A 25173-nucleotide genomic window follows, 5' to 3' on the forward strand; every position below is an offset into this window, starting at 1 on the left:
CTTCTGGAAAAAGGCAAGACTGTTGTCTGGGCTTCTGTGAGGCCGGTAGGCAGAGGGGGGCCTGCGTTGGTGTGTGTGGCCCCACATGCACCTGTTCACCACCACGCTTCTGAGGGCAGGGAGAGAAACCCACTGCATACATAGGGGCCAGACAAAGCCAGCGTGCCGCGGATGTTGAGAACTGCCATACGGAACGGCTGACCATCTTTGCCCATCTCCCTCACCGGTCAAGACCCTCCACATGTGAAATCAACAGGGTTTCACTTGAAATTTAAAAAAAAAAAAAATCAAAACTCAAGTTGATACTCAAGATCTTTATTGATTTGACTGTAACAGCAACCATTGGTGAGAATTTAATTTTTCCCCTAATTTCCAAACACCTGCTGGTTTAGGACAGTTACAAAAACAACAAAACCCCAACAAAAGTGATCATGGACTCACACAGGACGGCCTCAAGACTGCATGGTGTCCTCTGCTATCCATCCACGACAGTGAAATGGAGGGGGAGGCGGTAGGGGGGGAGGGGGGGCAGAGGACAATGACATCAAAGGACAAAGGGAAGACCAAGGGAAGTACTGGCAGTCTCTACTTTCCATTCAGAGTGGATGGAGCTGGGCCGCTGGTGCCACTAAGACGGGGAAGGGCATTTGTTTTAGATACAAAATATTTTAAAGATGCTCAAGTAGACACCTGGATATGCGAGTGTCCTCTGGGCTCCCCCAAGATGCCTCCAATGAGGCTTGCCCTAGGATGCCCAAGTGGGAAGCGGGGGGGTGGGGGAGGTGGGGGGGGTGCTCTAACTTCAGGGGAAGGAAAGGCACTGGCTCACAGTACTCAGTGATTTGGACACGGCCACCAGGAGCAGGATGGCTTAGAAGTACAACCCGTCCTCATTTTGTGTTCCTCCCCCACCCTCCTGGTTTCAAGTAAAAACTACCCTTGGCCTGGGCTTGGGTTTTTTGTTTTTAAAGGTTAAGATGTAGAGGAAGGGATACACTGGGGGCAAGAATGAATATTCTGTGCTAGATTCATGGAACTCTAAGTCAGAAGTGTCCAGGAATTCAGGGAGTAAGCACCGGCAAGAGCTCCCTTTGGAAATTTCAGCGTGGCCAAATGATTATCAAGCATTGCAGCATCTGTCAGCCTCCCCACTCTTAGAAAGGCGGCAGAGTGAGAATTTAAATACCCTAGGAACTGCGTTTCACCTCGGCAACATTTCCCACTGGCCATCCATACCCCATGGTCTGCTGGGGGGGGGGGGGGGTGTCAGCAGAGGGTAAGCTAAGAAAAACCATAGACCATCTGAACAGGGACTCAAGAAACCTCTTAAATCTAGCTTCGCCGCAAGGTATTCACTTCTAGGACCAGCCCAGATAAAGAAATTTAAATTCCAGAGGGCGAGAAAGGTGACATGACTGATTCTTTGAAAAAAGAAATTTGTGTCCATCTCCTCAAGAGTGTCCCTAAGAAATTCCTGAGCTAGCCTCAAGGAAACCTCAGTGCTAAACTGGAAAATCCTTACTAGAACAGGAAATGCCCCTGGGGTATAAGAATTCAAAAAGAATTGTGACCCAGTTGCCTCAAGATCTGATTTCATCCTTTATTAAGAGCTGAGAGGTAAAGACTCGGGAATGGGGCGGGGGTGGGGGGTGGGGGGGTGGGGAGGGTTAACCACACCCCTTCCAAAGTCCAGACAAACTGCCCTCCCAATGAAACCATGCTTCTTCAAATGATTACCAGGTCCCAGATGTCATGGGTGGGCAAGTGATTGGGTTTCGCAGATTAATAAACAGCTGCTATGCCTGTAGTCCAGAAACCTGCCAAGGGGGGCAAGTTCTGACCCAGATGGAGAGGCAGCGGACTGCCTCTCTGCAGGAGAATGCAAAGGGCCCAGCTTCAAGCCCCAAGAAGCCCCAGCTTCAACCAGCCAAGATGCTTGACACGCCATGGAATTACCCAAGAAGGGGAGAATGGGTAATGCTTCCATTTGGGTTCTGGGGTGAAACCCACACATACAGGCCGCGTGTAGATGTACCAACAGGAAAGGTCGGATGGTCCCAAAGAGCTGGTAACCCACTCAAAAGAAAATGAAAGACCATCTATTTTGACTCCATCTCAAAATCAGAAGGAAAAACACAATGCAGGTGAAAGTGCTGTGAAGAGGGGCTCCTGACTTGTGGAGAAAGTACCCTTGTTCTTAGGGCTGCCTCAGCAGCAATGCTTCCTAGTCAAGTTCATGCTCCAAGCAGGGCCAGAAAGAAGATGCCAGGAAGAGGCAGAGCCTAAAGCCAGACAGGAATGTGCATCTTGTAGATGTCTCAATTCTCTAAAACGTGGTTGGGCCTGGGCGCCAGACACCCAGCTGACTTTCATGAAGTATGTGTTCGACGGACTAGGCTTACCTGTTTCTCTCAAGGGTGAAGCCAGGACCGCTTCTTTCTCTTTAAGAACACATTTTCCACCAGAGAGCCCAGGACGAGGTGGGCAGTCAAGATACACGGTGGGTTTAAAGGAGCAATCAAGCACGGACCTTTCTAAATCCCAGATGTTCCCCCACCACATCGGAGAAGTGGCTTCTTGGGGGAGACCCAATCCAAATCTGTCTCAGCTGGTGTGGCTGCAGGGCCCAAGTGCTAACATCAACTCTGATAGGGACCTGGCTTCCAGATGCTGATGCTATCACCTACTTCATCCTGAATCTGAACTGTGAAGCTTTTACTCAGCCCAGGACCCCAACATCTCATTCACATTTCTTCCTTTAGTTTAGCAACTCTGACTGCAATTTAAGTCTGTTTTAGTGGCTCGGTAAGAAGGATCGAATTCCCTTTATCAGTCCCTGGCTAAGGGAGGTGCAAAAATGTGGTACAGAGGAGTCTCAGAGACATCAAGCCTAGGACTCCCAATGAAGCATCCTTACACCGCTGCTAGCCAGGCAAATGTATAGCTCTTTTTATTCTCTTGGGAATTGTCATTTCTTGTCACCACTCTCAAAACCAGCAGGTGGCTTTGGGGAAAGAATGTCAGTCTTCTATCCAGTTTGGAGATACAGTAGCAACATATCGCTTTGTGTTATCTAGTTTAAGCTAACCCCTAGGACTTTATCCTCTGTGGGGGGGGGTGAGGTGATTTTAAGATACATCCTCAAATTCTTTGATACTGTTCCAGTCATAGGTGGTGTGTATCTTCCCCTCCCCTTGTGTGTTGGCCAGGCTTCATAGCTTGCTTCTAAGGAACACAAGAGGTGATGGTATGTGCTATCAGAGACAGCTATGAAAGGCACTGCAGATTCCTTCTTGCCCTCTTCCTGGGATCACCTGCTCAGGGGGGAGCCAGCTGCTACGGTGTGAGGACACGTGTGCTGCTCTACAGAGCAACCCGTATGGACAGAACCCAGGCATCCTGCCAACAGCCACAAAAATGAGAGCACAGTAGATTCTCCAGACCCAGATGACTGCAGTCCCTGCCAACATCTTGACTACAACTTCCTGCAACCCTGTGCCAGAACCATCCTGCTAAGCTGTTTCCCAATTCCTAACCTCCAGAAGCTGACAGAGGTTTGCTCTTTTAAGATTTAAAGTTTGGGGGTCATCTGCTACACAGCAATAGAGAACCAATACAGGTGGAAGGACAACTCTGAGCTTCACAGCCCAGCACCAAAAAGCCAGCTGCTCAGCAGTATGATCTTGAGAATGTTTAGCTAAACAATACAAAGAAGTGGTGATCTCAGCAAACCATAGTGTAGCACAGACACTTACTTGTACCAAGACAATTGCATGTCTCTTGCTGGAATTTGGAGGGACAAGGTCATTTCTCATTAAGATGGATTGTCCTCAAAGGTACAGAAACATGGTTTCCTCATCAAAAGAGCAAATGATCACTAAGATTTTACGAACCATTTCATGCTAATGGCCCCCTAAGGGTTCTCCCTCCCCATGAGAAGGCCAGGACAGATCACTTTCTTCTGGATGTGGCTCACCCTAAGGAAAAAAAAAAAAACATCTTGTGATGCATGGCACAAAGGTGTCATCCATTACAAGTTAATCTGTTGCCTTCTCAAACCATCTTTAAAACGCAGATTCATGCAGGTCACAGTATCTCTCAGCGGTGGCCTCCAGGATAGAAGAGTACCAATCAGTCAGTAGGTCCTTGCAGAAAAGGCTGAAGGATCGGGCCGCTGCTCTATCATGCAGCTGACGCGAGCCACAAATACTAGAAAAACGGCCTCCGATTAGGGAGCTATGTGCAGAGATTCCCCAAGATGGCAGAAAAGGGGAAAGGGCACCTCAATATTACTCAATCTGGCATGTTTTAAATCCACTCCCCCGCTGCTCAGTGAGGAGGCCAAGTTTTCATGTGTACCGATGAAGATCAAGAAGGGGCAAACTTCTGCTCACTGCTCGACCTGCTGGAGTTGGATCTGGGTTCCACAGGATGCCAAAGCCAGCTATGAAGGACAAGAAGCTTCATTCCCAAAGAATCAAGCTTCCAGGGGACAGAAGGGTGATGATTAAGTTTCTCATGCAAATGACAGTGCAACTCAAGTTTTTCCAAGAGTATGGAAAGCGAAATTCAGAGTTTAATTAAAATCAGAACAAGGATACATTACAAAAAGACAAGAAAATGCTTCTCTGATTAATTTTTTTAGTCTGAAAGCATCCCCCAAATTTTGGAGAGCCAGCTTATTCCTGAGAAACATCAACCATCACAAAAGGTTCACTCTCTGAACTATTCACATTTTGTAGTAGAAAACAGAACAAAGTTCCTCAGACAGCCTTCCTCTCCTCTAAAATGTGTTCATAAACAGGGTCTTTTCAGAGTTCAAAAGAAAAACTAACAGCTCTCTTTCTTAAGCCAGTTGGCCTGTTCCTCTCACCCTGGGATGTGATCTCTTAATGAGGGTTCAGGGCACCAAATGCAACCAGAAATTCCCAGGACACCAGCGGCTACTTTACTGGTCTAGGAGACAGAGGTGTTAGTCTTTCTACGAGGGGGTCACTGTCCCGGGATTATCGTGCCAGTCAAGCTGGGAGGGCGTGGCGGGGGGGGGGGTACGGGGGACATGAAAAAGCGAGGGGGGGGGGGAAGAACGAGGCTTCTCATGAACAACCCACGGCAAGGCATAATGGTCCAGTTTTACAAACCACCCACTACAAACTGCAAACATGCACACCCCAAACGAGAGGGAGAAGCAAAGAGCTCATCAGGGACTGGGGGAGACAAAGGATGGTGACATGGAACAGCAGACTCGCCTGTGGACATTTCTCACCTCCCTAACACTGGAAGATGTGTAATCAAAAAGTTGCTGTTCAAAATCGTATTGAAAACATATCGAAAAATAGGTCTGTAGTCATCTTAAAAATAAAAGATCACTCCTCAGATAAGAGGAGTGAGATATTATCAGATACCAACACTTGAGGTATCTTTGATGTGTACTTGAAAAATGGCCTGGCAGAGAGAGAGAGAGGTGGGAGGCAGGGAGGGAGGGAGGGTGGGGGAAAGAGGGACAACCCCAAGTCCGATGGGGGAAAGGCAAGAGAACTGGGAGGAACCCACTTGCAAGCCCGTGCCTATCTATCCTAGTAGCCTGAGCAGGTCCACAAAGGAAAAGTTTTGTTCTTACTTAAGAGCATTCTGAAAGTCACCTTTTTAAATTCCAAATATAAGAAACTGCAGGAAGACAGCAAGCATGGCAAAGCTCAGGAGACTAGAAGGCAAGGACTACTGAGACTGAGTACCTGGTTCTGCACACTCCCACGGTCACTCTCCAGTGTCACTGGCAGATTATGACCAGGCCTCCCCCAAAGCACCTGTCACTTGGCCTGTTCTGGGAGCAGCAGAATCACCCTGGTGGCTCAGATACAAGGGCACGGGCGAGCAACAGGACACCAGCAGGGAGGAAGGAGAAGAGGAGAGCCCCACTGCTTACAGGACACCAGGAGGGAAGAAGAAGAGGAGAGCCCTGCTGCTTACCGAGGCCTCCCCCCTGGGGTAGGGCTCAGACCTTCCCACTCAGATGTGCTAAGTGAAGGACTGGGAAACTGAACCAGAAGATCAAAGACAGGAGACACTCCTGCTGGAGGAAGAGGGGGAAGGGGACCTCACAAGAGTCACATGCTACCAGAGCTTTATAAACTGTGTTCTGCCGCTAGGGACCAAGAGCTCAAGGTAAGAGGGAGAGTGGCTCTCCTTTCATTTATCATTTCCCTCTGATGGCTGTGAAGACCCCAAACACACAGACTCTTGCAGCTCTGAACCACAGGTGGGGGGCAAGGACAGGGAAGGCAGGTAGAGGGTCAGAACACAGATAATGCTGAACCCACCAAAACTTCAATATTGCTTCCCCAGACTTCCCAGCCAGGCGATTGTTGACAGGCTGATATTCGATTGGGGATTTGAAAAAAAAATGAGGGATGGGGGCGGGGAGGACAGGTCTTTTCCCAAATGTAAAGTGACTACGGAAGCCAGAGTTGTAACTGTTTCCCTCTGTGGGCTGCTTATGTCTACAAAAATATGCCAAGGACTTGGGATCGAATCTGTGTGACTGGGAAGGGGGACAGGAAATAGGGAGAGGAAATGGTCAGATGAAGTTCATCTTCGCATCATTTGGCACCCAGAGGAAGGAAGAAGAGGGAGACATGGGGACTGCATTGGGACTGCTGGCACTGCCCCTTGTCTGTTCATGTTGATCCTATGGGCCCAATCCGGTGCACACAGCCTTGGCGCTGCTGCTTTTCTGCGATCCTGCAGGGCAGTCAGATGTCCATCTCAAACTGAGCATCATCCCCTAGTAAGAATCAAGACAAAGGTTAGCACAAAAAGAGAAAGCCAAGCAGCCCCAACATTCCTCTGCATGAGGGTCAAAAAATAATCCAAACTTTCCCATTCTCTGCTGCCTTAAAACAATTATTTGTTTGCTTTGGCTGGTCTTTTTAATCGGGGGGTCGGGGGAGGGAATGGCATGGCAGTCAAACAACCCACAAGGAGTAGCACCTGGGGGAAGAGATCCAGGTGAAAACTCGCCTAGCATGCCCGTCTGCAGATGCCCCAGGGGGAGCTCCTTGCCATCTATCACGTCAGCAAACTCCTCTGGAGGCTCTCAACTTTGGCCTTGCTCTGAATCAACACTTTGTCTATTAAAGGCTCATTTGGAATCTGAGGAGGCAGACTGCTGGCCTGAGCACAGAGGTCGGAGGGTACAACTCAGGGTGTACCTCTTGGGAGCTGGCCATTTCCACCTCCCTCCTTCCACAGAGACAGAGTGGACTCATTACTCCGTGAGTGTGTGTGTGTAGGTATCACAGGCAGTCCTGGAGAATGGGGGAAACAAACCACATTTCCCCCTGCACCACAGAAAGGACACTGTTCTTGTAAGAATCAGATCTACTTCCAAGAGGCAGTGGAAATGGGGCCTCTTCGGTATGTTGCTCTGAGTCCAGGACAGCCCAGGCTAAGCAGGCTCTGAGGCTTGGCTCAAGGACTCATCTAAGGACTTCCTTTGCCCTGTGTCTGGATTTCCCGCCACGCCCCGATTAGATTCGCTTATGCTTTAGAACTTAGGATTTCCAGAACATTTCAGTAAACCTTAGTGATGGGAGCCGGGGGAGGCAAGAACTTTACAGACATGTAAATGAATGCTGGTTATAACCGAGGCATCAATTTTTCAACCTGTGATCGACCATTTGAATTCCCAGGGCTACCCACTTGGCCCCCAAACCAGCATTCTCTTACCAACTGCATGCTTCCTGTCATGATTGTTCAAGTTGTTCAAATTGTTTACTTCTACTTTGGAGTCTTCGATTAAGGTGCCAGGGCTGGTGACCCCTGGGATATTGGGCAGATGGCAGGGCGGGGTCTGAGCCATGGGAGAATTGCGACGATCCAACAGAAACTTCCGATCATAAATGATTCGGGTTCCTGGAAAACAGGATTGAAGAGTCTGAAATCAATTAAGGGGCTATGAACATACATTACCCAAGAATTTATTTTAAATTCCATCTAAACCTAACCTGAGGGTTCACAGTTCAAGCACAAAGGACAAGTTCTACCCTCCTTGCCTGGGACCAGGCTCCTTGCCAGAGGAGTGCCTTTTCCTCTTCCGCTCATCTTTAAGGCTCATTCCCAGCATCATTTCCTTTACAGAAAAAAATTAAAAAAAAAAAAAAATCTTTCCCCCATCTGACTCAATACACATCACCTCTTGTAGGAACCCATTTATCGATCTGCCTCTCCTCTAAAGATTGTGACTTGCTTATGCCAGGGCTGTGTCTTCTTTCTATATGACTTTGGTTCTACCATTTAGAAAGTTTTAAATGAAGAAATAAACAAGTGGAAAAAAATCACCAACAGACAGCTGCCTTTAAGTTAAAGGCTTTTCAAAGGCACAGAGACCAACCAACATTCTTCCCCAACAGAGTTGTGGGAGAAGTTGGACTGGGCAGCCCTTCTTTATTTTATGAAAAGATCTGCATACCGTAAGTGCTACCAGAGTGTTTTGCAACAATCCTTCTAAAGAGTGCATTGGACTTGATGAACAGTTAAGAAAACCTGCTACTTCTTCTGTCATGGCTGGCCAAAGTTATGAATTACTATAAATAAGATATAAAACTAAGTGACAAGTTAAAGATGCTTGATGTTGGCTTAATGTAGTGGATGCCTGGGGCTCTACTATTGAACCTAGAGTACAGCTGGCTCAGTGATACAGAACGTGGCCACCATTCAGTGACATCTGCTGAACGAGGGAGAAGAGGGAATGGTTGCCCAACACACTTGCCACCCCTGCCTACAAACAAAGCAAAGTGGTCAGGTGGAGGCATCTTGCCCAAACTAAGCTTAAAACCGGAGGAAGGAAAGATTCAGGCATCTAAGTTAAAAACAGTATTATATGAAAACTAGATAGTATACAAAGTTACCCATTTAAAGAGGTAGATAGTATCTGCTGGTCAATGCTTGTCGATTCTCAAGTGAAAATATTCCTGTCATAATGAGTCTGGTTCAGGCAGATTTTCTCAAATACCATGTGACAGCTACATCCCGGGAAATGAAAAACAAATAAAAACAGCTAATAAATCTACCTGAAATGAGTGGAAGCAGGTGGAAAAAAGCAAGGCATCTACTGCAAGAGGAATGGAAATTCTGGAGTCTTCCCGAAGAAGGAAGGAGATGGATATTTAATCTAAAGAGATGATACCAATATTCTGCTAAATATCTGGGAAGTAGAATTACAAACTCAGTGTTTTCTTGGGATTCCTATCTGCAGTGGTACCATGACACTTTCATGCAAATGCTAGTAAGTTGTTTCTTTTTAACTAGATGGAAAATAAGCATCAAACTAGTGACTCCTAGGTGAGAAAATGGCCAAGAGACTCTACCCTCCAAACTGCCCCTGCCCCCATCCTTGCTTTTACAACCAGAATCAAGTGCTAAACACACTCTTCTCTCGATACTACAAAACCTGTCACGGGAAAGAATGACTCAGTGTCTCAAAATGGAAGAAATGTTCTCAGGGGGGCATCCTCAAAACACAACCCTTAAGGTTTCAAACCAACTCTAAAAGTTATCAATTTTCCCCTTTACTATCTAGTTCTGTTACAGCTACACTGCATACACAATCATATTTACAATTTATAAGAGGTGAAAATAAAGTATCTGGCTCTCAGCCTCTCCAAGATAGAGTACTATGAAAACTGCTGTGCCATATTTGGAACCTATCACAACAGTATTTCTTGCAGGTATCTGCATCTGAATCCTCTGGAAATCTTGTTTAAAATGTCCTATCTGAATCAAAATCCCTGGGATTAGAACCTGGAAATCTATATTTTTAAGTTCCTTGGGCCATTCTCCTGTTCATTAAAAAGTGAAGAATCCAACTTCAGGGCTGGCTGGCTGGCTCAGGGGATGGAGCATGTGACTCTTGGGTCTAGGGGTTGTGACTGCGAGCCCTGCACTGGGGTGTAGAGATTACTTAAAAATAAAATCTTAAACAAAAACAAAAACAACCTGACTTCAATCTTCTACCAAAAGCCTAGTAATAGTCCATCTGAAAACAGGCAAAATATCAAAGAATTAGTGAGAGAACAAGGGAAGGGGCTACCGGGGTCACCTTGACAGATGAAGCAGACACCCAGAAAGTAACTGAATAGAGTTCACAGAACAAAGCAGAGGCAAAATCAGAACAGAGGAGCCCCTGGTCTCCAGACTCCCAGTGTTGCCCTCTCTCTACTCTGCCTCAATCCCCAGGGACATCCACACCAGGGGCACGTTGTCTGAAGCCAAAGGACTGGGCAGGTAACTGTCACTTCCACATCAACACCATAGTGAAGGGCAATTTTCATCCAGAGACCACCTTGCTGGCCCTGGAGCACTGCACTCCCAGAGGGAAGCGGTGAGATGGCGGTGCTGTTCCTGGTCCTTGGGAGTGTTACAGAATTGGGGAGAGGTGGTTTCTGTTTCTTGGTTTTCCAGTTCACCAAGGCCCAAGGACTTACTTATGTATCTGACAAAGTAGTCATCCCTTCATTTTTGCATATGTAGCAGAAATACGCAATTTTCGTAATTACGTGAGTAGATAGGTCCTGTAATGTAAGTTCGTTTCAGAGCAGCAGGGGGGCCTCGCAGACTACTGGTAGTAAAAGGGGATGCTGGAGGATAATCTCCGAAGGACAGCGTGGCACAAACCTGGGCAGCAGCTCTAATTACTTAAGTGCCAGTTCTTTCATTTTTCCGCCTAGGCGAGAAAGGTAAAGGCTGAGAACTTCACAGACCAAGTCTCTGGGTCCTAGAGCTAGAATTAGCTTCCTTATTTTTACTTGTAAAGTGACAGAGGCAAAGGACCACAGCCTGTGACAGGACTCACACCATAAACCTCACCTTGGCAGAGCAGTTCTGTGTGCCTCCCTCCAGCCCCTGGAGGGCACTTGGAAAAGTTGGAAATCCTTCATTCCCAGTTGAAAGAAGCCACAAGTCTTACATCCTGTCTCAAATATTATTTTAGGACAAGGAGAGTACAAAATTTTCTTTGCCTTCTTTACTTTGAAAAATAAGAACTAGAGCGACAACTTTAAAAAAGTGTCTGGAAATTATGACGAAGGTGTCATTTTGGACAGCAGAAAACTTAGTTCAACTTCCAAAAAGTGAAGAATGTGAATTATTTTGGATGGAAAATTTTCTTGTACAGATTTAAAACTTTTTATTTTATTTTTTTAAGATTTTATTTATTTATTCACGAGAGACAGAGAGAGAGAGAGAGAGAGAGAGAGAGAGAGGCAGAGACACACAGGCAGAGGGAGGAGAAGCAGGTTCCATGCAGGGAGCCTGGCGCAGGACTCAATCCTGGACCCCAGGATCACGACCCGAGCCAAAGGCAGACAGACACTCAACCACTGAGCCACCCAGGTGTCCCACTTTTTACCACTTTAAACAGAAAACAATCCAACCCTTTCTTGATGAACTGGGGCTACTATTATAAAGATCACTCTATAAACTGCTGTGGCTGATGAAGTCTTGGAGCCTAGGCTCTACATTTTCCTTCTACTGGACAGAATTCAAAGAACCTGTGCTTGCTCCTTCCCTCATTCATAGTTTCTTCCCTCACTATTAGGCTTAAGAACCCCCCTTTCTTCCAAGTCTCACTCAGCTTGGCTGCTACAACAAAATAGCATAGACAGGGTGGCTTAAACAGAATGTATTTTCTCAGTTCTTGAGAAATCCTAGACCAAGATGACAGTGTGGTCTATTTCTGCTGAGAGCTCTCTTCAGGGTGTACACACAGCCACATTTTCAGTATGTCCTTGGATGCAGCAGGATAGGGGAGCAAGCTCCCTGGTGCCTTTTTTTTTTCTTTTTTTCTTTTTTTTTTTTACAAGGGTACTAACCCCTCATGAGGGCCTCACGCCCTCATCTAAACCTAATTACATCCCAAGGCCCCATCTGCAAATATCAACACATTGGTGGTTAGGGCTTCGATTTAGGAACTTGGGGATGGAGATGGGGCACAATTCACTTACCCTAACCCGATGCTCCTAACCTTGTAGGGACTCCAAAATCACTGATACACTTATTAGAACACTATGTAAAATAAAAGCAGACGGGCTGAGAAAGGGGCCTGATGGCTTTCCAAGGAACCAAGGGAAGAAGCTTTAGTGGATGGACTTTGCATATTTGCTGTGCCACCACCACTTTTGTTCATGGCTAGGTTTCAAAAGAGTGAAGTTTCACTGTCAGATGTTCTTAAACTAACATTCAACTTGCAAGTCAGAACAAGATTATTCTTCTGCAGGATGTCAAGCTTGGAACTCTAGGGATGAGACGGTAAAAAAAAAGCACAGGATAAAAGCAAGCTTTCTATGTCTAAATTATATATTAGCAATAGCATATGCATTAAAGAACTGTAATTGGACCAACTAGGAAATAAGCAGTAGAGAGCCCACTTAAGTATGTGAGGTATAAGAGAAACTCTGAAGAACCTCTATGACTCTGCAGAAACGATAAAATACATATTTTTACAGCTTTACTGAGATATAATTTACAGAGCTGCGCAAACATCACCACGATCAACTTTAGAACACCACAACTATCCAAAAGATAACCCATCTGTATTGAGCAGTCCCTTCCCATTGTCCTCCAACCCCTATAGCCCTAGGCAACCACTGTTTTCTGTCTAAAGATTTGCCTATTCTGGACATCTCATATAAACAGAATCATACGTGATCTTTTGACTGCTTCCTTTACTTGCCTCTATTTTCTTTTTTTTTTTTTAAATTTTTTATTTTATTATTTATGATAGTCAGAGAGAGAGAGAGAGAGAGAGAGAGAGAGAGGGGCAGAGACATAGGCAGAGGGAGAGGGAGAAGCAGGCTCCATGCACCGGGAGCCCGACGTGGGATTCGATCCTGGGTCTCCAGGATCGCGCCCTGGGCCAAAGGCAGGCGCTAAACCACTAGCGCCACCCAGGGATCCCTACTTGCCTCTATTTTCAAGGTTCGTTCATGTTTAGCATTTCTCCAGTACTTCTTTTCTTTTTATTGCCAATCAATATTCCATTACATGTATATGTCACATTTTATCAATTAATCGGTTAATGGATGTGTGGGGTGTTTCTACTCTGAGTAATGCTGCTATAAAAGTTCATGTACCTGTCTTTGTGTGGACATATGTTTTCATTTCTCTTGGGTAAGCAAAGAATTGCTGGATCATATGGTAACTCTGTGTTTAATCTTTTGAGGAAACACCAGACTGTTTTCCAAGGTGGCTGCACCAATTTTCCACTCCCACCAGCAGTGTGTGAGGGTTCCAATGTATACACATTGCAGCCAACGCTTGCTCTGTTTTTTATTATAGCTATCTTGTGGGTGTAAAGTGGTATCTCATTGTGGTTTGATTTTTTTTTAAGTTTTTATTTAAATTCCAGTTAGTTAACACATAGTGTAATATTAAGTTTCTGGTGTACAATATAGTGAAATTCAACAATTCCATACAACACCTGGTGTTCATCACAACAGGTGTACTTCTTAATCCCCATCACCTATTTCACCCCTCCCCCCACCCACCTCCCCTTTGGTTTGTTCTCTATAGTTAAAAGTTTGTTTCTTGGTTTGCCTCTCTCCTTTTTTTCCCCTTTACTCATTTGTCTTATTTCTTAAATTTCATTGTGATTTAATTTGCATTTCCCTGACAGATAATGGTATTGAACATTTTTCAGGCTTATTGGTCATTCCAATGGACATTTTTGGGAAAATATCTTTTGGTCATTCCAATGGACATTTTTGGGAAAATATCTTTTTAGATCCTTTGCCCATATTTTAGTGGGCTGTTTACTATTGAGTTTTGAGTTCTTTATATTTATTAATACAAGTCCCTTCTACATATATGACTTGCAATATTTTCCCCTATTCTGTGGGTTGCTTTTTCACTTTCTTGTTGGTATTCTTTGAAGCACAAAAATTTTTAATTTTGATAAAGTCCAATTTATGTCTTTTTCTTTTGTTGTTTGTGTGTGTGTTTTTTTTTTTTTTAAGATTTTATTTATTTATGAGAGACACAGAGAGAAAGAGAGAAAGAGAGAAAGAGAGAGAGACATAGACAGAGGGATTTTTAAGATTTTATTTATTTATGAGAGACACAGAGAGAAAGAGAGAAAGAGAGAAAGAGAGAGAGACATAGACAGAGGGAAAAGCAGCCTCCATGTAGGGTGCCCGAATGTGGGACTTGATCCCAGGTCTCCAGGATCACGCCCTGGGCTGAAGGCAGCACTAAACCACTGAGCCACCCGGGCTGCCCCATTGCTTGTGCTTTTGGTGCCATACACAAGAAACTATTTGCTAACCAAGGTCATAAAGATTTGTGCCCATGTTTTTTTCCTAAAGGTTTTATAGTTTTAAGCTCCTAAATTTAGGTCTTCAAGCCAGGGGGTCCAACTTCAGTTTTTGTGTGCAGATATCCAGTTGTACCAGTATCATTTGTTGAAAAGACTATTTTTCCCCCATTTAATTGTCTTGGCATCCTTGTGAAAGATCAAGTGCCACAACTGTGAGGGTTTATTTCTGAACTCTTAATTCTATACCACTGTTTATCCTTATGGCAGTTCCATACTGTTTTTATTTGTAATAACTTTTGAAATGTAAGTCTGCCAACTTTTTCTTTCTTTTTTGGAATTGTTTGGGCTATTTTAAGTCTCTTAAAATTCCCTATTAACTTTAGGATCAGCTTATCAACTTATGCAAAGAAGCCAGCTGGGATTTTGATGGGACTGTGTTGAACATGTAGATCAGTTCGGGAAGTAAAGTCATCCTGACAATCTCACTTTCCAATCCATGAATGTGCAATGTCTTTCCATTTATTTAGGTCTTCTTCAATTTCTTTCAACCATGTTTTGTAGTTTCCACAGTGTAAGTTTTATATTCTTTTCATTAAATGTATGCCTTGGGATCCCTGGGTGGCTCAGCAGTTTAGTGCCTGCTTTTGGCCCAGGTCATGATCCTGGAGACCCGGGATCGAGTCCCACATTGGGCTCCCTGCATGGAGCCTGCTTCTTCCTCTGCCTGTGTCTCTGCCTCTCTCTCTCTCTCTCTCTCTCTCTGTGTCTCTCATGAATAAATAAATAAAATATTTTTTTTTAAAATGTATGCCTATATATTTTATTATTTTTAGGTTATAAGAAATGGAATTGTTTCCATTTTTGCATTGTCCATTGAAAGTATATAGAAGTTACAATTGGTTTTTGTATACCAATCTTGTATCCTACAACCTTCCTAAACTCAATTAGTTTCAATAGTCTTTTAGTGAATTCCTAAAACACATTTGATTTTGAATGCAAACAAAGTAAATTAATTCAGAAGACAAGACACCCTGAAGAGCTGGAGTCTTAAGTGATGCCATTAATGTTCTCAAGAAAAATAGAGGAGTACAAAAGGATAGTATTTTAGGTGAATTTTAGATCGCTGCAAGCGAAAAAGTTTCATTGTAGCAGATACAGGGCAAAAAATATACAAAAAAAAAAAAAAAAAAAGTCTGTTTAAACATCTGTTCTTTATGGAGACTCTGGATGAAAAGACAGATTCCAATAAAGCTCTATGCTATATAAACCAGAGGAAACTAAAAGCTGCCCAAGCCAGCATCCTCTGGGGAGGTTGATGGTGGCCAGACCACATTCAGTTTGTGCACAAATCAAAATCCCTAAAGTGCTAATAAAATCAAGAGAGGGACAACTTTTTTACATTAACTGAAGGTAAAACTGGAACCTGGGGATCTTATAACTTAGTGACTAAAGTACTATGGCAAATGGGAGACGTCTAAGGTTTGTGAAAAGCCAATCCTACTGTTCTTTGTTTAACTCCAAGTCTCAATAACTGGGAGCAGATTTCCAAGATATTGTCAAAGGATGGCTTCTGGCCCAGTCACTTAGGACACTGCTATCAAAGAACACACGCCTAGGCTGAAAGGGAATGGATAATGACCGTGTTTCTATTCTGAAGGTCTAGTGTTTAGAACAGGCTTAAAGAACATCTGGCAAAAGCCTGTCATTTTAGACTTGAAGAAACTAATATCTAGAGAAGTTAAAAGTATTTGTGAAAAGACACATAGTGACCCAGGAATCAGGAGACCAATACAAATAAGCTAGGTACACTAAGCAAATTTGGTTCTCTTGAGTCTCAGCTGTAACATGATTTGAAAAGATCTTTTTAGCTAGTATCAGGAACAAAATGGTATACAAACCACAACTAATCTTAAATAAATGTCAAAAGTTTTTAAGTCTGTCTAGGCTTGACTATCGGAAAATCTGGGTCAAAATAAAGCATATCAAATGTACTTTTTTCTTAAGAATTTATTTATTTAAGTGAGAGAACGCAAGTGCACATGTGTTTGTGCAAGGAGTAAAACAGAGGGAGAGGGAGTAGCAGACTCCCTGCAGGGAGCCCCACGCAGGGCTCAATCCCAGGACCCTGAGATCATGACCTGAGCTGAAGGCAGATGCTTTAACAGACTGAGCTACCCAGGAGCCCCTCAAATACACATACTTCTGTTTGGGCTTGAACATTCATCTTGAAATAAATCTCTACAAAAATGTCTCGCTCTGATTCCAGGAAAATGTTGATTGGGTGTGCCAGGTTGCTAGCTGTGTCCTGGATCAATTCTTTGGAATAGATTTCACAGATGTGGTTCAGCCTCTGTCTGTAATACTAATAATTAATCACTGCTATTGGTATGGAGAAAACATTCAGATTCAAACCTGGCTTTCATTCCAACTGTATGCTTTCTTCCAAAGTTCACTGCTTGTGGACACTTATTTTAAAAAATAAAAATGATGTCTATCTACTAACATCTTCCACTTTTCACTTACTTTCAAGTAAGGAGCTTGAAGTCTACCAACAAAGTCTGTGAGAGGCAAGAGTCTATTGGAGATCCCTGGTCCAGGTCACTGTTTTCATCTGCTGCCTAGTCATGATTTTAGGAACTCACCTGCCCAGAGAATAGTTTCATTTCAACCTAAAAGCAGCCTGACTCTAATATAAATAGTCTCTGGTGGTGACATGGGCTCCTCTGAGGCCCAAATGATTCATTATGGCACCCTGAAATGAAGAATCACAAGCCTCTCACACTTTCTGAAAAGTGTCTAACACCTAGAGAGCAATGGTCTACCTTCACCAATAAATAGCATTTCTGCTCTAAATTCAGCAGGCCATTTCTAAAATAATTAGAACTGAATGAGGCCAGTATTATCTTTGTTCTAAAAACCAAAGACGCCACAAGAAAAAACAGACTAATACGCCTTATGAATAGAGATGCAAAAACCCTCAACCAAATAGTGGCACAACAAATTTAGCAACATATAAAAAGGATTATATACCATGACTAAGTGGGATTTATCCCAAGAATACGAGGCTGGTTCACCAGTCAAAAATCAATTGACCGGAACACCTGGGTGGCTCAGCGGTTGGGCACCTGCCTGCGGCTCAGGGCGTGATCTCGGCATCCAGGATGGAGTCCCACATCAGGCTCCCTGAGAGGAGCCTGCTTCTCCCTCTGCCTGTGACTCTGCCTTTCTCTCTGTGTCTCTCATGAATAAATAAATAAATCTTAAAAAAAAAAATCAATTGACATAATATGTCATGTCCACAAGATAAAAAACAAAAATCATACAATCAACTCAGTAAGTGAAAAAAAAAAATGCATTTGACAAAATCCAACCCCCTCTTTCATGACAGAAACACCCAACAGACCAGGAATAAAAGGGAACTTCCTCAATCAGATAAAGGGTATCTATGAAAAACCCACAACTAACATCTTACCAAATGGTGAAAGATGTTTTCTAACGCTGAAAACAAGTGAAGGGCATCTGTTTGCACTATCTTGCCACTTCTGTTCAGCACTGTACTGAAAGTTCTAGCCAGAGCAATTGGGCACGAAAAAAATAAAAGGCACCCAGAGAGACCAGGAAGACAAAACTATCACTATTTACAGGTGACAGGCTCTCGTCTATCAGAAGTCCCATGGAATCTACATGAACTGAATTGCCTTCTCCTGTTTATTTGTCCTTGCTTACTATAAGGTTTTTTACTTTCTCAAACCACTCAATGAACTGAACAGCTTCTGTTTGTCAGGGCATGCGTCCTGAAGATCTGAAAGATTATTTACTTAGATGTAAACGCTCAGGGATTTCTGAGCTTTGGCCTGAGAACAGGTGCAGGGGACCTTTAAAAACTAGGCGCCCATGGGACAGACAGCTGCTGTCATTTAAAACACAGGTTCTCAGGGGCCTTCACAAAATGAAGTTCCACCATGAACAAATTGAAATAGGCCTTACCTATTCCATAAGTCGAATGACTAAAATTCTCAATGGACTTTTGTTCTGTTATACAGTAGCAAAAATCTTTTAAATATTACCTTACTCATCAGAAGACTTGGAAGCCAAGAAAAAGTTCTGCCACACACCAACGAACCAGTCTGCTCAGGCTGTCTTCTCTAACCCAATGAACAACTAACTGGCTTACTCCATATTAACTGTACCTTATCTGATCTGCATATTTTTACACACACACATAATCAAGCCTACGGTGCAGCCAACCCATGCAAGACTGCTCTCCCCCCCGCCCCCCCATATTAAGTAGGCCCATGCCCCACACAGGGCTTGAACTCATGACCCTTATATTAACAGTCACATGTAGGATCCCTGGGTGGCTCAGCAGTCTGGGGCTTGCCTTCAGTCCAGGGCATGATCCTGGAGTCTCGGGATCAAGTCCCAAGTCAGGCTCCCTGCATGGAGCCTGCTTCTCCCTCTGCCTGTGTCTCTGCCTCTCTCTCTCTCTCATGAATAAATATAATCTTAAAAAAAAAAAAATAACAGTCACATGCTCTACCTACTAAGCCATCCAGGTACCCCTTTGCAAGACCCCTCTTATGAAATTGTTGTTAAGAATCAGTCATCTTTCCTGAGTAACCATCCAGGTGCTGGTTTTCAGACTGATCACTTTTCCCTCTTCCTATTGTCCACAACAGGCCACCACAAGCTGAAGGAGCTGTGCACATGGCCTTCATACATGCTACACTATTGACTTGTAAGAACCATTCCTCCCTGGTCAGACTGCATCTAACTCAGGACAGGCAGAGGTGTGCCCTTCCATATAATGCATTGCTATACGCCTTGAGGACACAGACTGCTGCCTCCCCCAGGTTCAGAATTCAATCTTTTGTGAGCAAAAAATGCACCCAATACAAAAACTAGAGTACATCTTCTTTAATAGATACTTTGGCAGCTGATGACTATGAGACCACAGCTGAATCGCCCACAGAATGACAAACATGTGAATAACTTGGGTTACTCTGAGATAAATAAATGCCTTCTTCCTCGAACACTAGGTACAGGGACTGAACACCCTTCATTATGTTTTTCATGGACTTCTCACTTCTCACGTCATAATAAAGTTCTTTGGTTAATAACTGAAGCTAGAGAGCCAAATATGTACATTTGTTGATTCAGAAGTTTTGGCCTAGAATAAACTCAACCCAAGGTTATGGAGTCAGAAATTTCACGACAGGGATCCCTGGGTGGCGCAGCGGTTTGGCGCCTGCCTTTGGCCCAGGGCGCGATCCTGGAGACCCGGGATCGAATCCCACGTCGGGCTCCCGGTGCATGGAGCCTGCTTCTCCCTCTGCCTGTGTCTCTGCCTCTCTCTCTCTCTCTCTGTATGACTATCAAAAATAAATAATTAAAAAAAAAAAAAAAAGAAAGAAAGAAATTTCACGACAATCAGAAACTGACCTTCTTCCCCATTATCTACAGAGAGCTCTACTTGTCTCCCAAGAAAGGAACCAGATTAAAACTTAAGACTTCCTGCAAATGCTATTATTGTAGCTCACTCCAAGTGGATTATTTTCCCTTCTTCTTACCTTCTCCTTTAATTCCAGACCCTTCCAATGGCCTTCAGGTAATTCTGACCCAATGAACCAATCAGAGCAATACTCCAGCTGGCAGAGAGGAAGCACAGCAGTACAATTTTAGACCGTCAGTTAGTTCCCCTCTGGTGCTCTTGTTATGGCAACAGCACTTTTCCACAGCTGATGAGGATGTTATGCAGGAAAAGAAAGGCAAAAGAAAGGCTGAAAGAGTTCTCTATGTTTCTGCTCATTTCTCAGAGCACAACACTCCCAGAAAGAGAAAGTTCAGAACTTACAAAAGCTTTAGGTTCCTTCCAGCTAACCAGTGTTATAAAAGTGAAGACAACTAGTCACTTTCCCTTCCACTGAGGCTAGATGTAGCTTCTCAAAGAACCAAGTATCATCCTCACTCCTCCAAAGACAGATAAAACAAAACAAAATCCAAGGGCATTATTCTTTTGCCTTGAATTTTACTCAATAAAAATTTCCTCCTCCTTAACAATGAAAACAGGGACTCTTCTAGCAATTTGAGAAATCCAAAGGTCAGAAAGTGTTTCCACCCACCTCTCATTTCCTAAACCATGAGAAGGCAATTTTGAGAAATCTTTCCCAAAGGGTAGGCTGTAACCTCTGATCCCCAATGAAGAAAAAGACTCTCAAAGGAGAAGAAATCGTAAGTTCACTATGTTGTGAATGTCCCTGCCCAGTCTGATCATTCAGAGCATTCAGCACATCAACTGCTATTCTGGAATGCTGCAACACGTGTATGACACTCCAGAAGGTTTCCAGAAGTTTAAGACAGGTCATGCTAATCTCCTTCCTTTCCACTAAATAGATTTCCAATCCAAACTTATTATCATTTTTCTAAATGATTTCACACCTGAAATGTATCTTAGCACTGGATTCTATACATTTTTTTATTCCAGAAAAATCTTTATCAGTCCCCAACCCCCTTTAGGATTTTAAGACCACTGAGAGCAAAGATTGCATTTCCTACTTTTGTCTGTGGTTCCCTTTTGCGCAAAGCAATGAGCTAGGCCCACAAAACTCATTTAAAATACCTAACCATATTATTCAGGTGCCTGGAGGTGACCAAATAACAATCTTATCCTGGCTCAATTACATGGTGTGTGTGTGAGAGAGAGAGAGAGAGAGAGAAAGAGAGGAATATAACAAGAGAGATGAACAAACCATCAGAGGGGAAAATTCCAAAGGGGGAAAATTAAATCAGTAAGTATTGAGCATCTAAACAGCAGAGTTAACAGTGATTAAATCCAATCCCAACAGTGCAATATCCCATAAACACATTATGTAAGTCTTTGTGCTAAAAATCCAAAGACTACAACCTGTTCTATCAATAAATACGAGTTCAATATAATCAATGAGCTAAGATGACAAGTATTTAAATCTGAAACAAAGAGCTGTATACAAAAAAATATCTGGAGATAGGTTAAGTGGTATTTGAGAAAGCAGCAGTGACTGTGTAAGTTGGAAGGAAGGGTAAATGAATCAGTATTTCTGGCAAAATCTTTCCAAGCATTTTAGGAACTAATCCAGACTATGAGACAGGCTTCTATCTTTAAAGCAATCCTTAAAGACTATGCCCTTATCCTAAAAGCATCGTAGCTTGGCTGTTAGAAATATGTCCAAAAGGTAACCCTTCTGTGGCTCTTCAGTCAGGGGAAAACAAGGTCTAATAAATAGCTGAAAGCTTGATTCCCTCCCCCACATAAATAATAGCTGAGTGCAGTTGTTACCGGGACATATGTTCTCAAATGCTGGGAGTACGGGCCTTTACTGACCTGTACCACAAAGACTTCTGCAAGAAGTTATAAATCCCTTTCTATCACCTTGGGAAAGAATATCCATTTCTTAAAAGCTGTTGGTCCAAAGTTCAGGACAACTTGATCTGGAGCAGATACCGGTCTGCCAAAATCTTTCATGATCAAAAAGCAAGATCACCCATGCTCCGGGGCTGGCCTTGAACACATAAGGTCAGGAGGGAGGGTTCTCCAAGTGAAGCAAGCAGCCTGAGGAGTCACCATCCCATTGTCCTGCAAAGTTAAAGCCTCTCTTAAGCCCAGCTCTCCAAAAATACTGATGGTTTCCTCCTGCTTGGGTCATTTTGAAGTCTTCCAAGGCAGCTACTGCTCCCCTAGACTGGCCTGGATGGATTCCCCTATGGAGCTCTCTCCTAGATTTTTATCCCTTGTTGGCAAGAAGGTCTTTCTACTCTGTGGGTCTTTGCTATTGTGCAACCAATGCAAGGATCACCCCGGCCTGACTGCACGGGATTGGTTGTAGTACACAACTGGGGCGGCCAGCCCACAGCAATGAAACTAGCAATCTCCCAGGGCAAGGGCTGCCAGCAAAGTTCAACCCTCTAGAAAGAGGCCGCCCCATCGCCGAACGAAGGCAAAGTTCCTTAGTTAAAATGAAGCGCGGTCCCCTTTCCATAAGATCCTGCAAGATCGCCCTCCCGTGTCCTCGCTCTGGAGAACCGCCCAGCCAGGGACAGACAACCTTTGAGCTCTCTGGTCTCGTGACCGATTCAACGTGGTTCACCTCTCCCCCAGTGTTCTTCCTTGTAAACAGTTCCCGGTCATACTCGGAAAAGCAATGCTCGGGATACTGCGCTGCCCCTTCCCCGGGATGGATCCATCCTACCGATTCGGGTGCCCGTCTCCATAACGCCCTCCACATCTATCCCCAAAAGCCTCATCGTCAAAAACCGATCCTCAAGGGCTGCCAGCGCTGCACTACCCTCCCCCCGTCTTCCCCGGGGGCTATTACTTGAGTATTATCTTATTCTCTCCCCCTAGCCTGTGCCTGGGGACTCCCCCCCCCAACTCCACTCGTGGGGCAGCCTCATCCAGCAAGTAAACAATGCTGTCAAAGCAGGATAATGCTGGGCGAGGCGTCCGAACTCTGCATTCCAGCCTCCTCCGGCCGTTCTAAAAGCGGCAAAACAAGTCATCGCACGGTCCCAGGAGCGAATTACTTTGCTTCCTTTCTAAAAAGGCCCGGGAGAGAGCTCCGGAACCGGGCATCGACGTGCACAAATGCACGACGTGCAAGAGGCAGCAGGCGATGCAGGAGTGAGAGCAACGCCAAGTGCAGACGAATTTGCCCAGGAGGAGGCAGAGAGGGGGGAGAAAAGTGGGTCGAGCGCGGAAAGCTGCCACGAAGCGGGAACAAGGGCTTTTTTTTTTTTTCCCTCCGCCCCAGCGACGGGAGAGCCACGTTCCCAGAGCGGCGCGCTGCTGAGCCGAGCGAGGGGCGTGCAGCCGAGAGGGGACGCGCGAAGTTAGGGCTCCCGACAGCAGGGTCCCCGGGCTCGGGCGGAGCTGGGGGGGGCGGCGCGGCTCGGGCACGCCCTGAGTTCGAGGCCCGCGGCGGAGGAGACGGGCTGCGGGCGCTCACCTCCCGGCGTGGTGGAGAAGAGCGTCCCCCCGGGCGTGGTGCAATAGTCATGAGGTAGCTGCGCGGCGTCGCTGATGGGCACGGTGCGCGTGGGGATGGCGCGGCTCTGGCTGGGCTGGTGGCCGCTGCCGGCGGACGAGGACATGGCTCTGCGCGCGGGCTCTCGGGCTTTGTCCGGCGGGCGGGCTGGCGGCGGCGGCGGCGGCGGCGGCGGCGGCGGCGGCTGGGGGCCCGGGCTGCTCCGGCTGCTCCGGCTGCTCCGGCTGCTCCGGCTGCTCCGGCGAGCGGAAGGGCGGGCGGGGCTGGGCGCGCTCCGCTCGCTCCACGCTTGCTTCCTCTCGCTCCCTGGTCCCGCTCCGCTCCCGCCGCCGCCCTCTCAGCCGCCGCCGCCGCCGCCGCCCGATCCTCCGGCCTCCGCCAGCAGCCTCAGCAGCAGCAGCAGCGGCAGCAGCGGCGACGACGACGACCGGAAGCGGGCGAAGGCGGGAGCCAGAGGGAGTTCGGGGAAGCTGGTCCGCGGAAGTGACGTGAGGGGCGGGGCTGCGGAGGGGGCGTGGCCACGGGAGGGGCGGGGCCGACCCCCGGCGGGCCGGACGCGAGTTCGGGGTCCTTTGCACTGAGTGCTCGAGAGCTACGCCAGGGTGGGGGTGGAGAACCTAGTAAGCTTTTTTTTTTTTTTTTTTTTTTAAATATTAATTCATGAGAGAGGTAGAGACACAGGCAGAGGGAGAAGCAGGCTCCATGCAGGGACCCCGATGCGGGACTCGATCCTGGGTCTCCAGGACCGCGCTGTGGGCCGAAGGTGGCGCTGAACTGCTGAGCCAAAAAGGGCTGCCCTTTTTTTTTTTTTTTTTTTTTTTTTTTTTTTTTTGCCAATCGCTGGTCAACACCACTTTACTTGAGCCAACTTCTGTTTTCTAACCATCTAAACAAAAGTGTAATTTTACTTTTAATTGCCCCATAGTAGGTATAGGCGATGCATGCATGATGCATTAGGAAAAGAATCAGGACTGCTGTCTGGACTGGTTTCCCAATTCCCCTTTCCCGGGGAGAGCCCTGGTACCAGCTGTGCACTTCTGTATACTTGTGTATCCTGCCAGAGACAGTCCCTTCCATGCCCACATAATGCAAAATCTACACATTAAGAAAACAAAGAGATTAATAGCTACTCATGTCACAAGGGTGAGTATTGTGTTAGAAAGGAACTGAAGCACAAGGAAAGATTAAGAACACAAGGTACCTGAAAAACCTAGTTTTGAAACGCTGGTCTGTCTTTCCTCTGAGGTTCTCAAACTTTTCAAAGTTTACATTCCTAAGAATAACTGAGGATTCCCAAGGGCTTTTTCTTTGTGTGGGTTGTAGCTATTGATAATTACTGTATTCGAAATTAAAACTGAGAATTTTAAATAGGTTGCTTGATAAAATAATGTCATTACATTTAACGTATTTTCATTTTAAAAATTCTATTTTTCAAAACAAAAAGAAATTACTGAGAACAGTGGCATTGTTTTACATTTTGGCAGACATTTTAACATGTGATTCGTAGAAGACAGCTGGAGCCTCACATCTGTTTCTGCCCTCGATCTGTTGTGATGTGTTATTTTGATTCAAGTACATGAAGGAAAGCCAGATTCACACAGGTAAGTAGTTGAAAATAGGAAACCTCACAGAATCTTGGAAAGGGTCTCAGGGACACCCCCCCCCCCCCGCACCGCCCAGGGATCTCCAGATCACATTTTGAGATCTGCTGCTCTAGGCAGCATTGTCTCTGCCTACAACATACCCTAAATGGAATTCGAAAGAGAATCACGGGTACCACCAACATAGCTATCATTCCCATTTTGCGAATGAGGAAATTGAAGCTAAGAGATATTGAGTGTT

The 25173-nt window shown here is 45.2% G+C and overlaps 1 protein-coding gene across 1 annotated transcript; it reads right to left on the reverse strand.

The window, feature by feature from the left end:
* Window positions 1-299: 299 nt before the first annotated feature.
* EIF4EBP2 (eukaryotic translation initiation factor 4E binding protein 2) lies at window positions 300-23781 on the reverse strand. The gene is made up of 3 exons (XM_041748066.1): window positions 23293-23781; window positions 7729-7914; window positions 300-6784 (listed from the first exon to the last, which is right to left on the reverse strand). Exons 1-3 carry the CDS (start codon window positions 23435-23437, stop codon window positions 6753-6755), a joined length of 363 nt encoding a protein of 120 aa, XP_041604000.1. The 5' UTR covers window positions 23438-23781; the 3' UTR covers window positions 300-6752.
* Window positions 23782-25173: the final 1392 nt, after the last annotated feature.

The sequence above is a fragment of the Vulpes lagopus genome, chromosome 3, assembly GCF_018345385.1.
Source record: "Vulpes lagopus strain Blue_001 chromosome 3, ASM1834538v1, whole genome shotgun sequence".
Classification (NCBI taxonomy): domain Eukaryota; kingdom Metazoa; phylum Chordata; class Mammalia; order Carnivora; family Canidae; genus Vulpes; species Vulpes lagopus.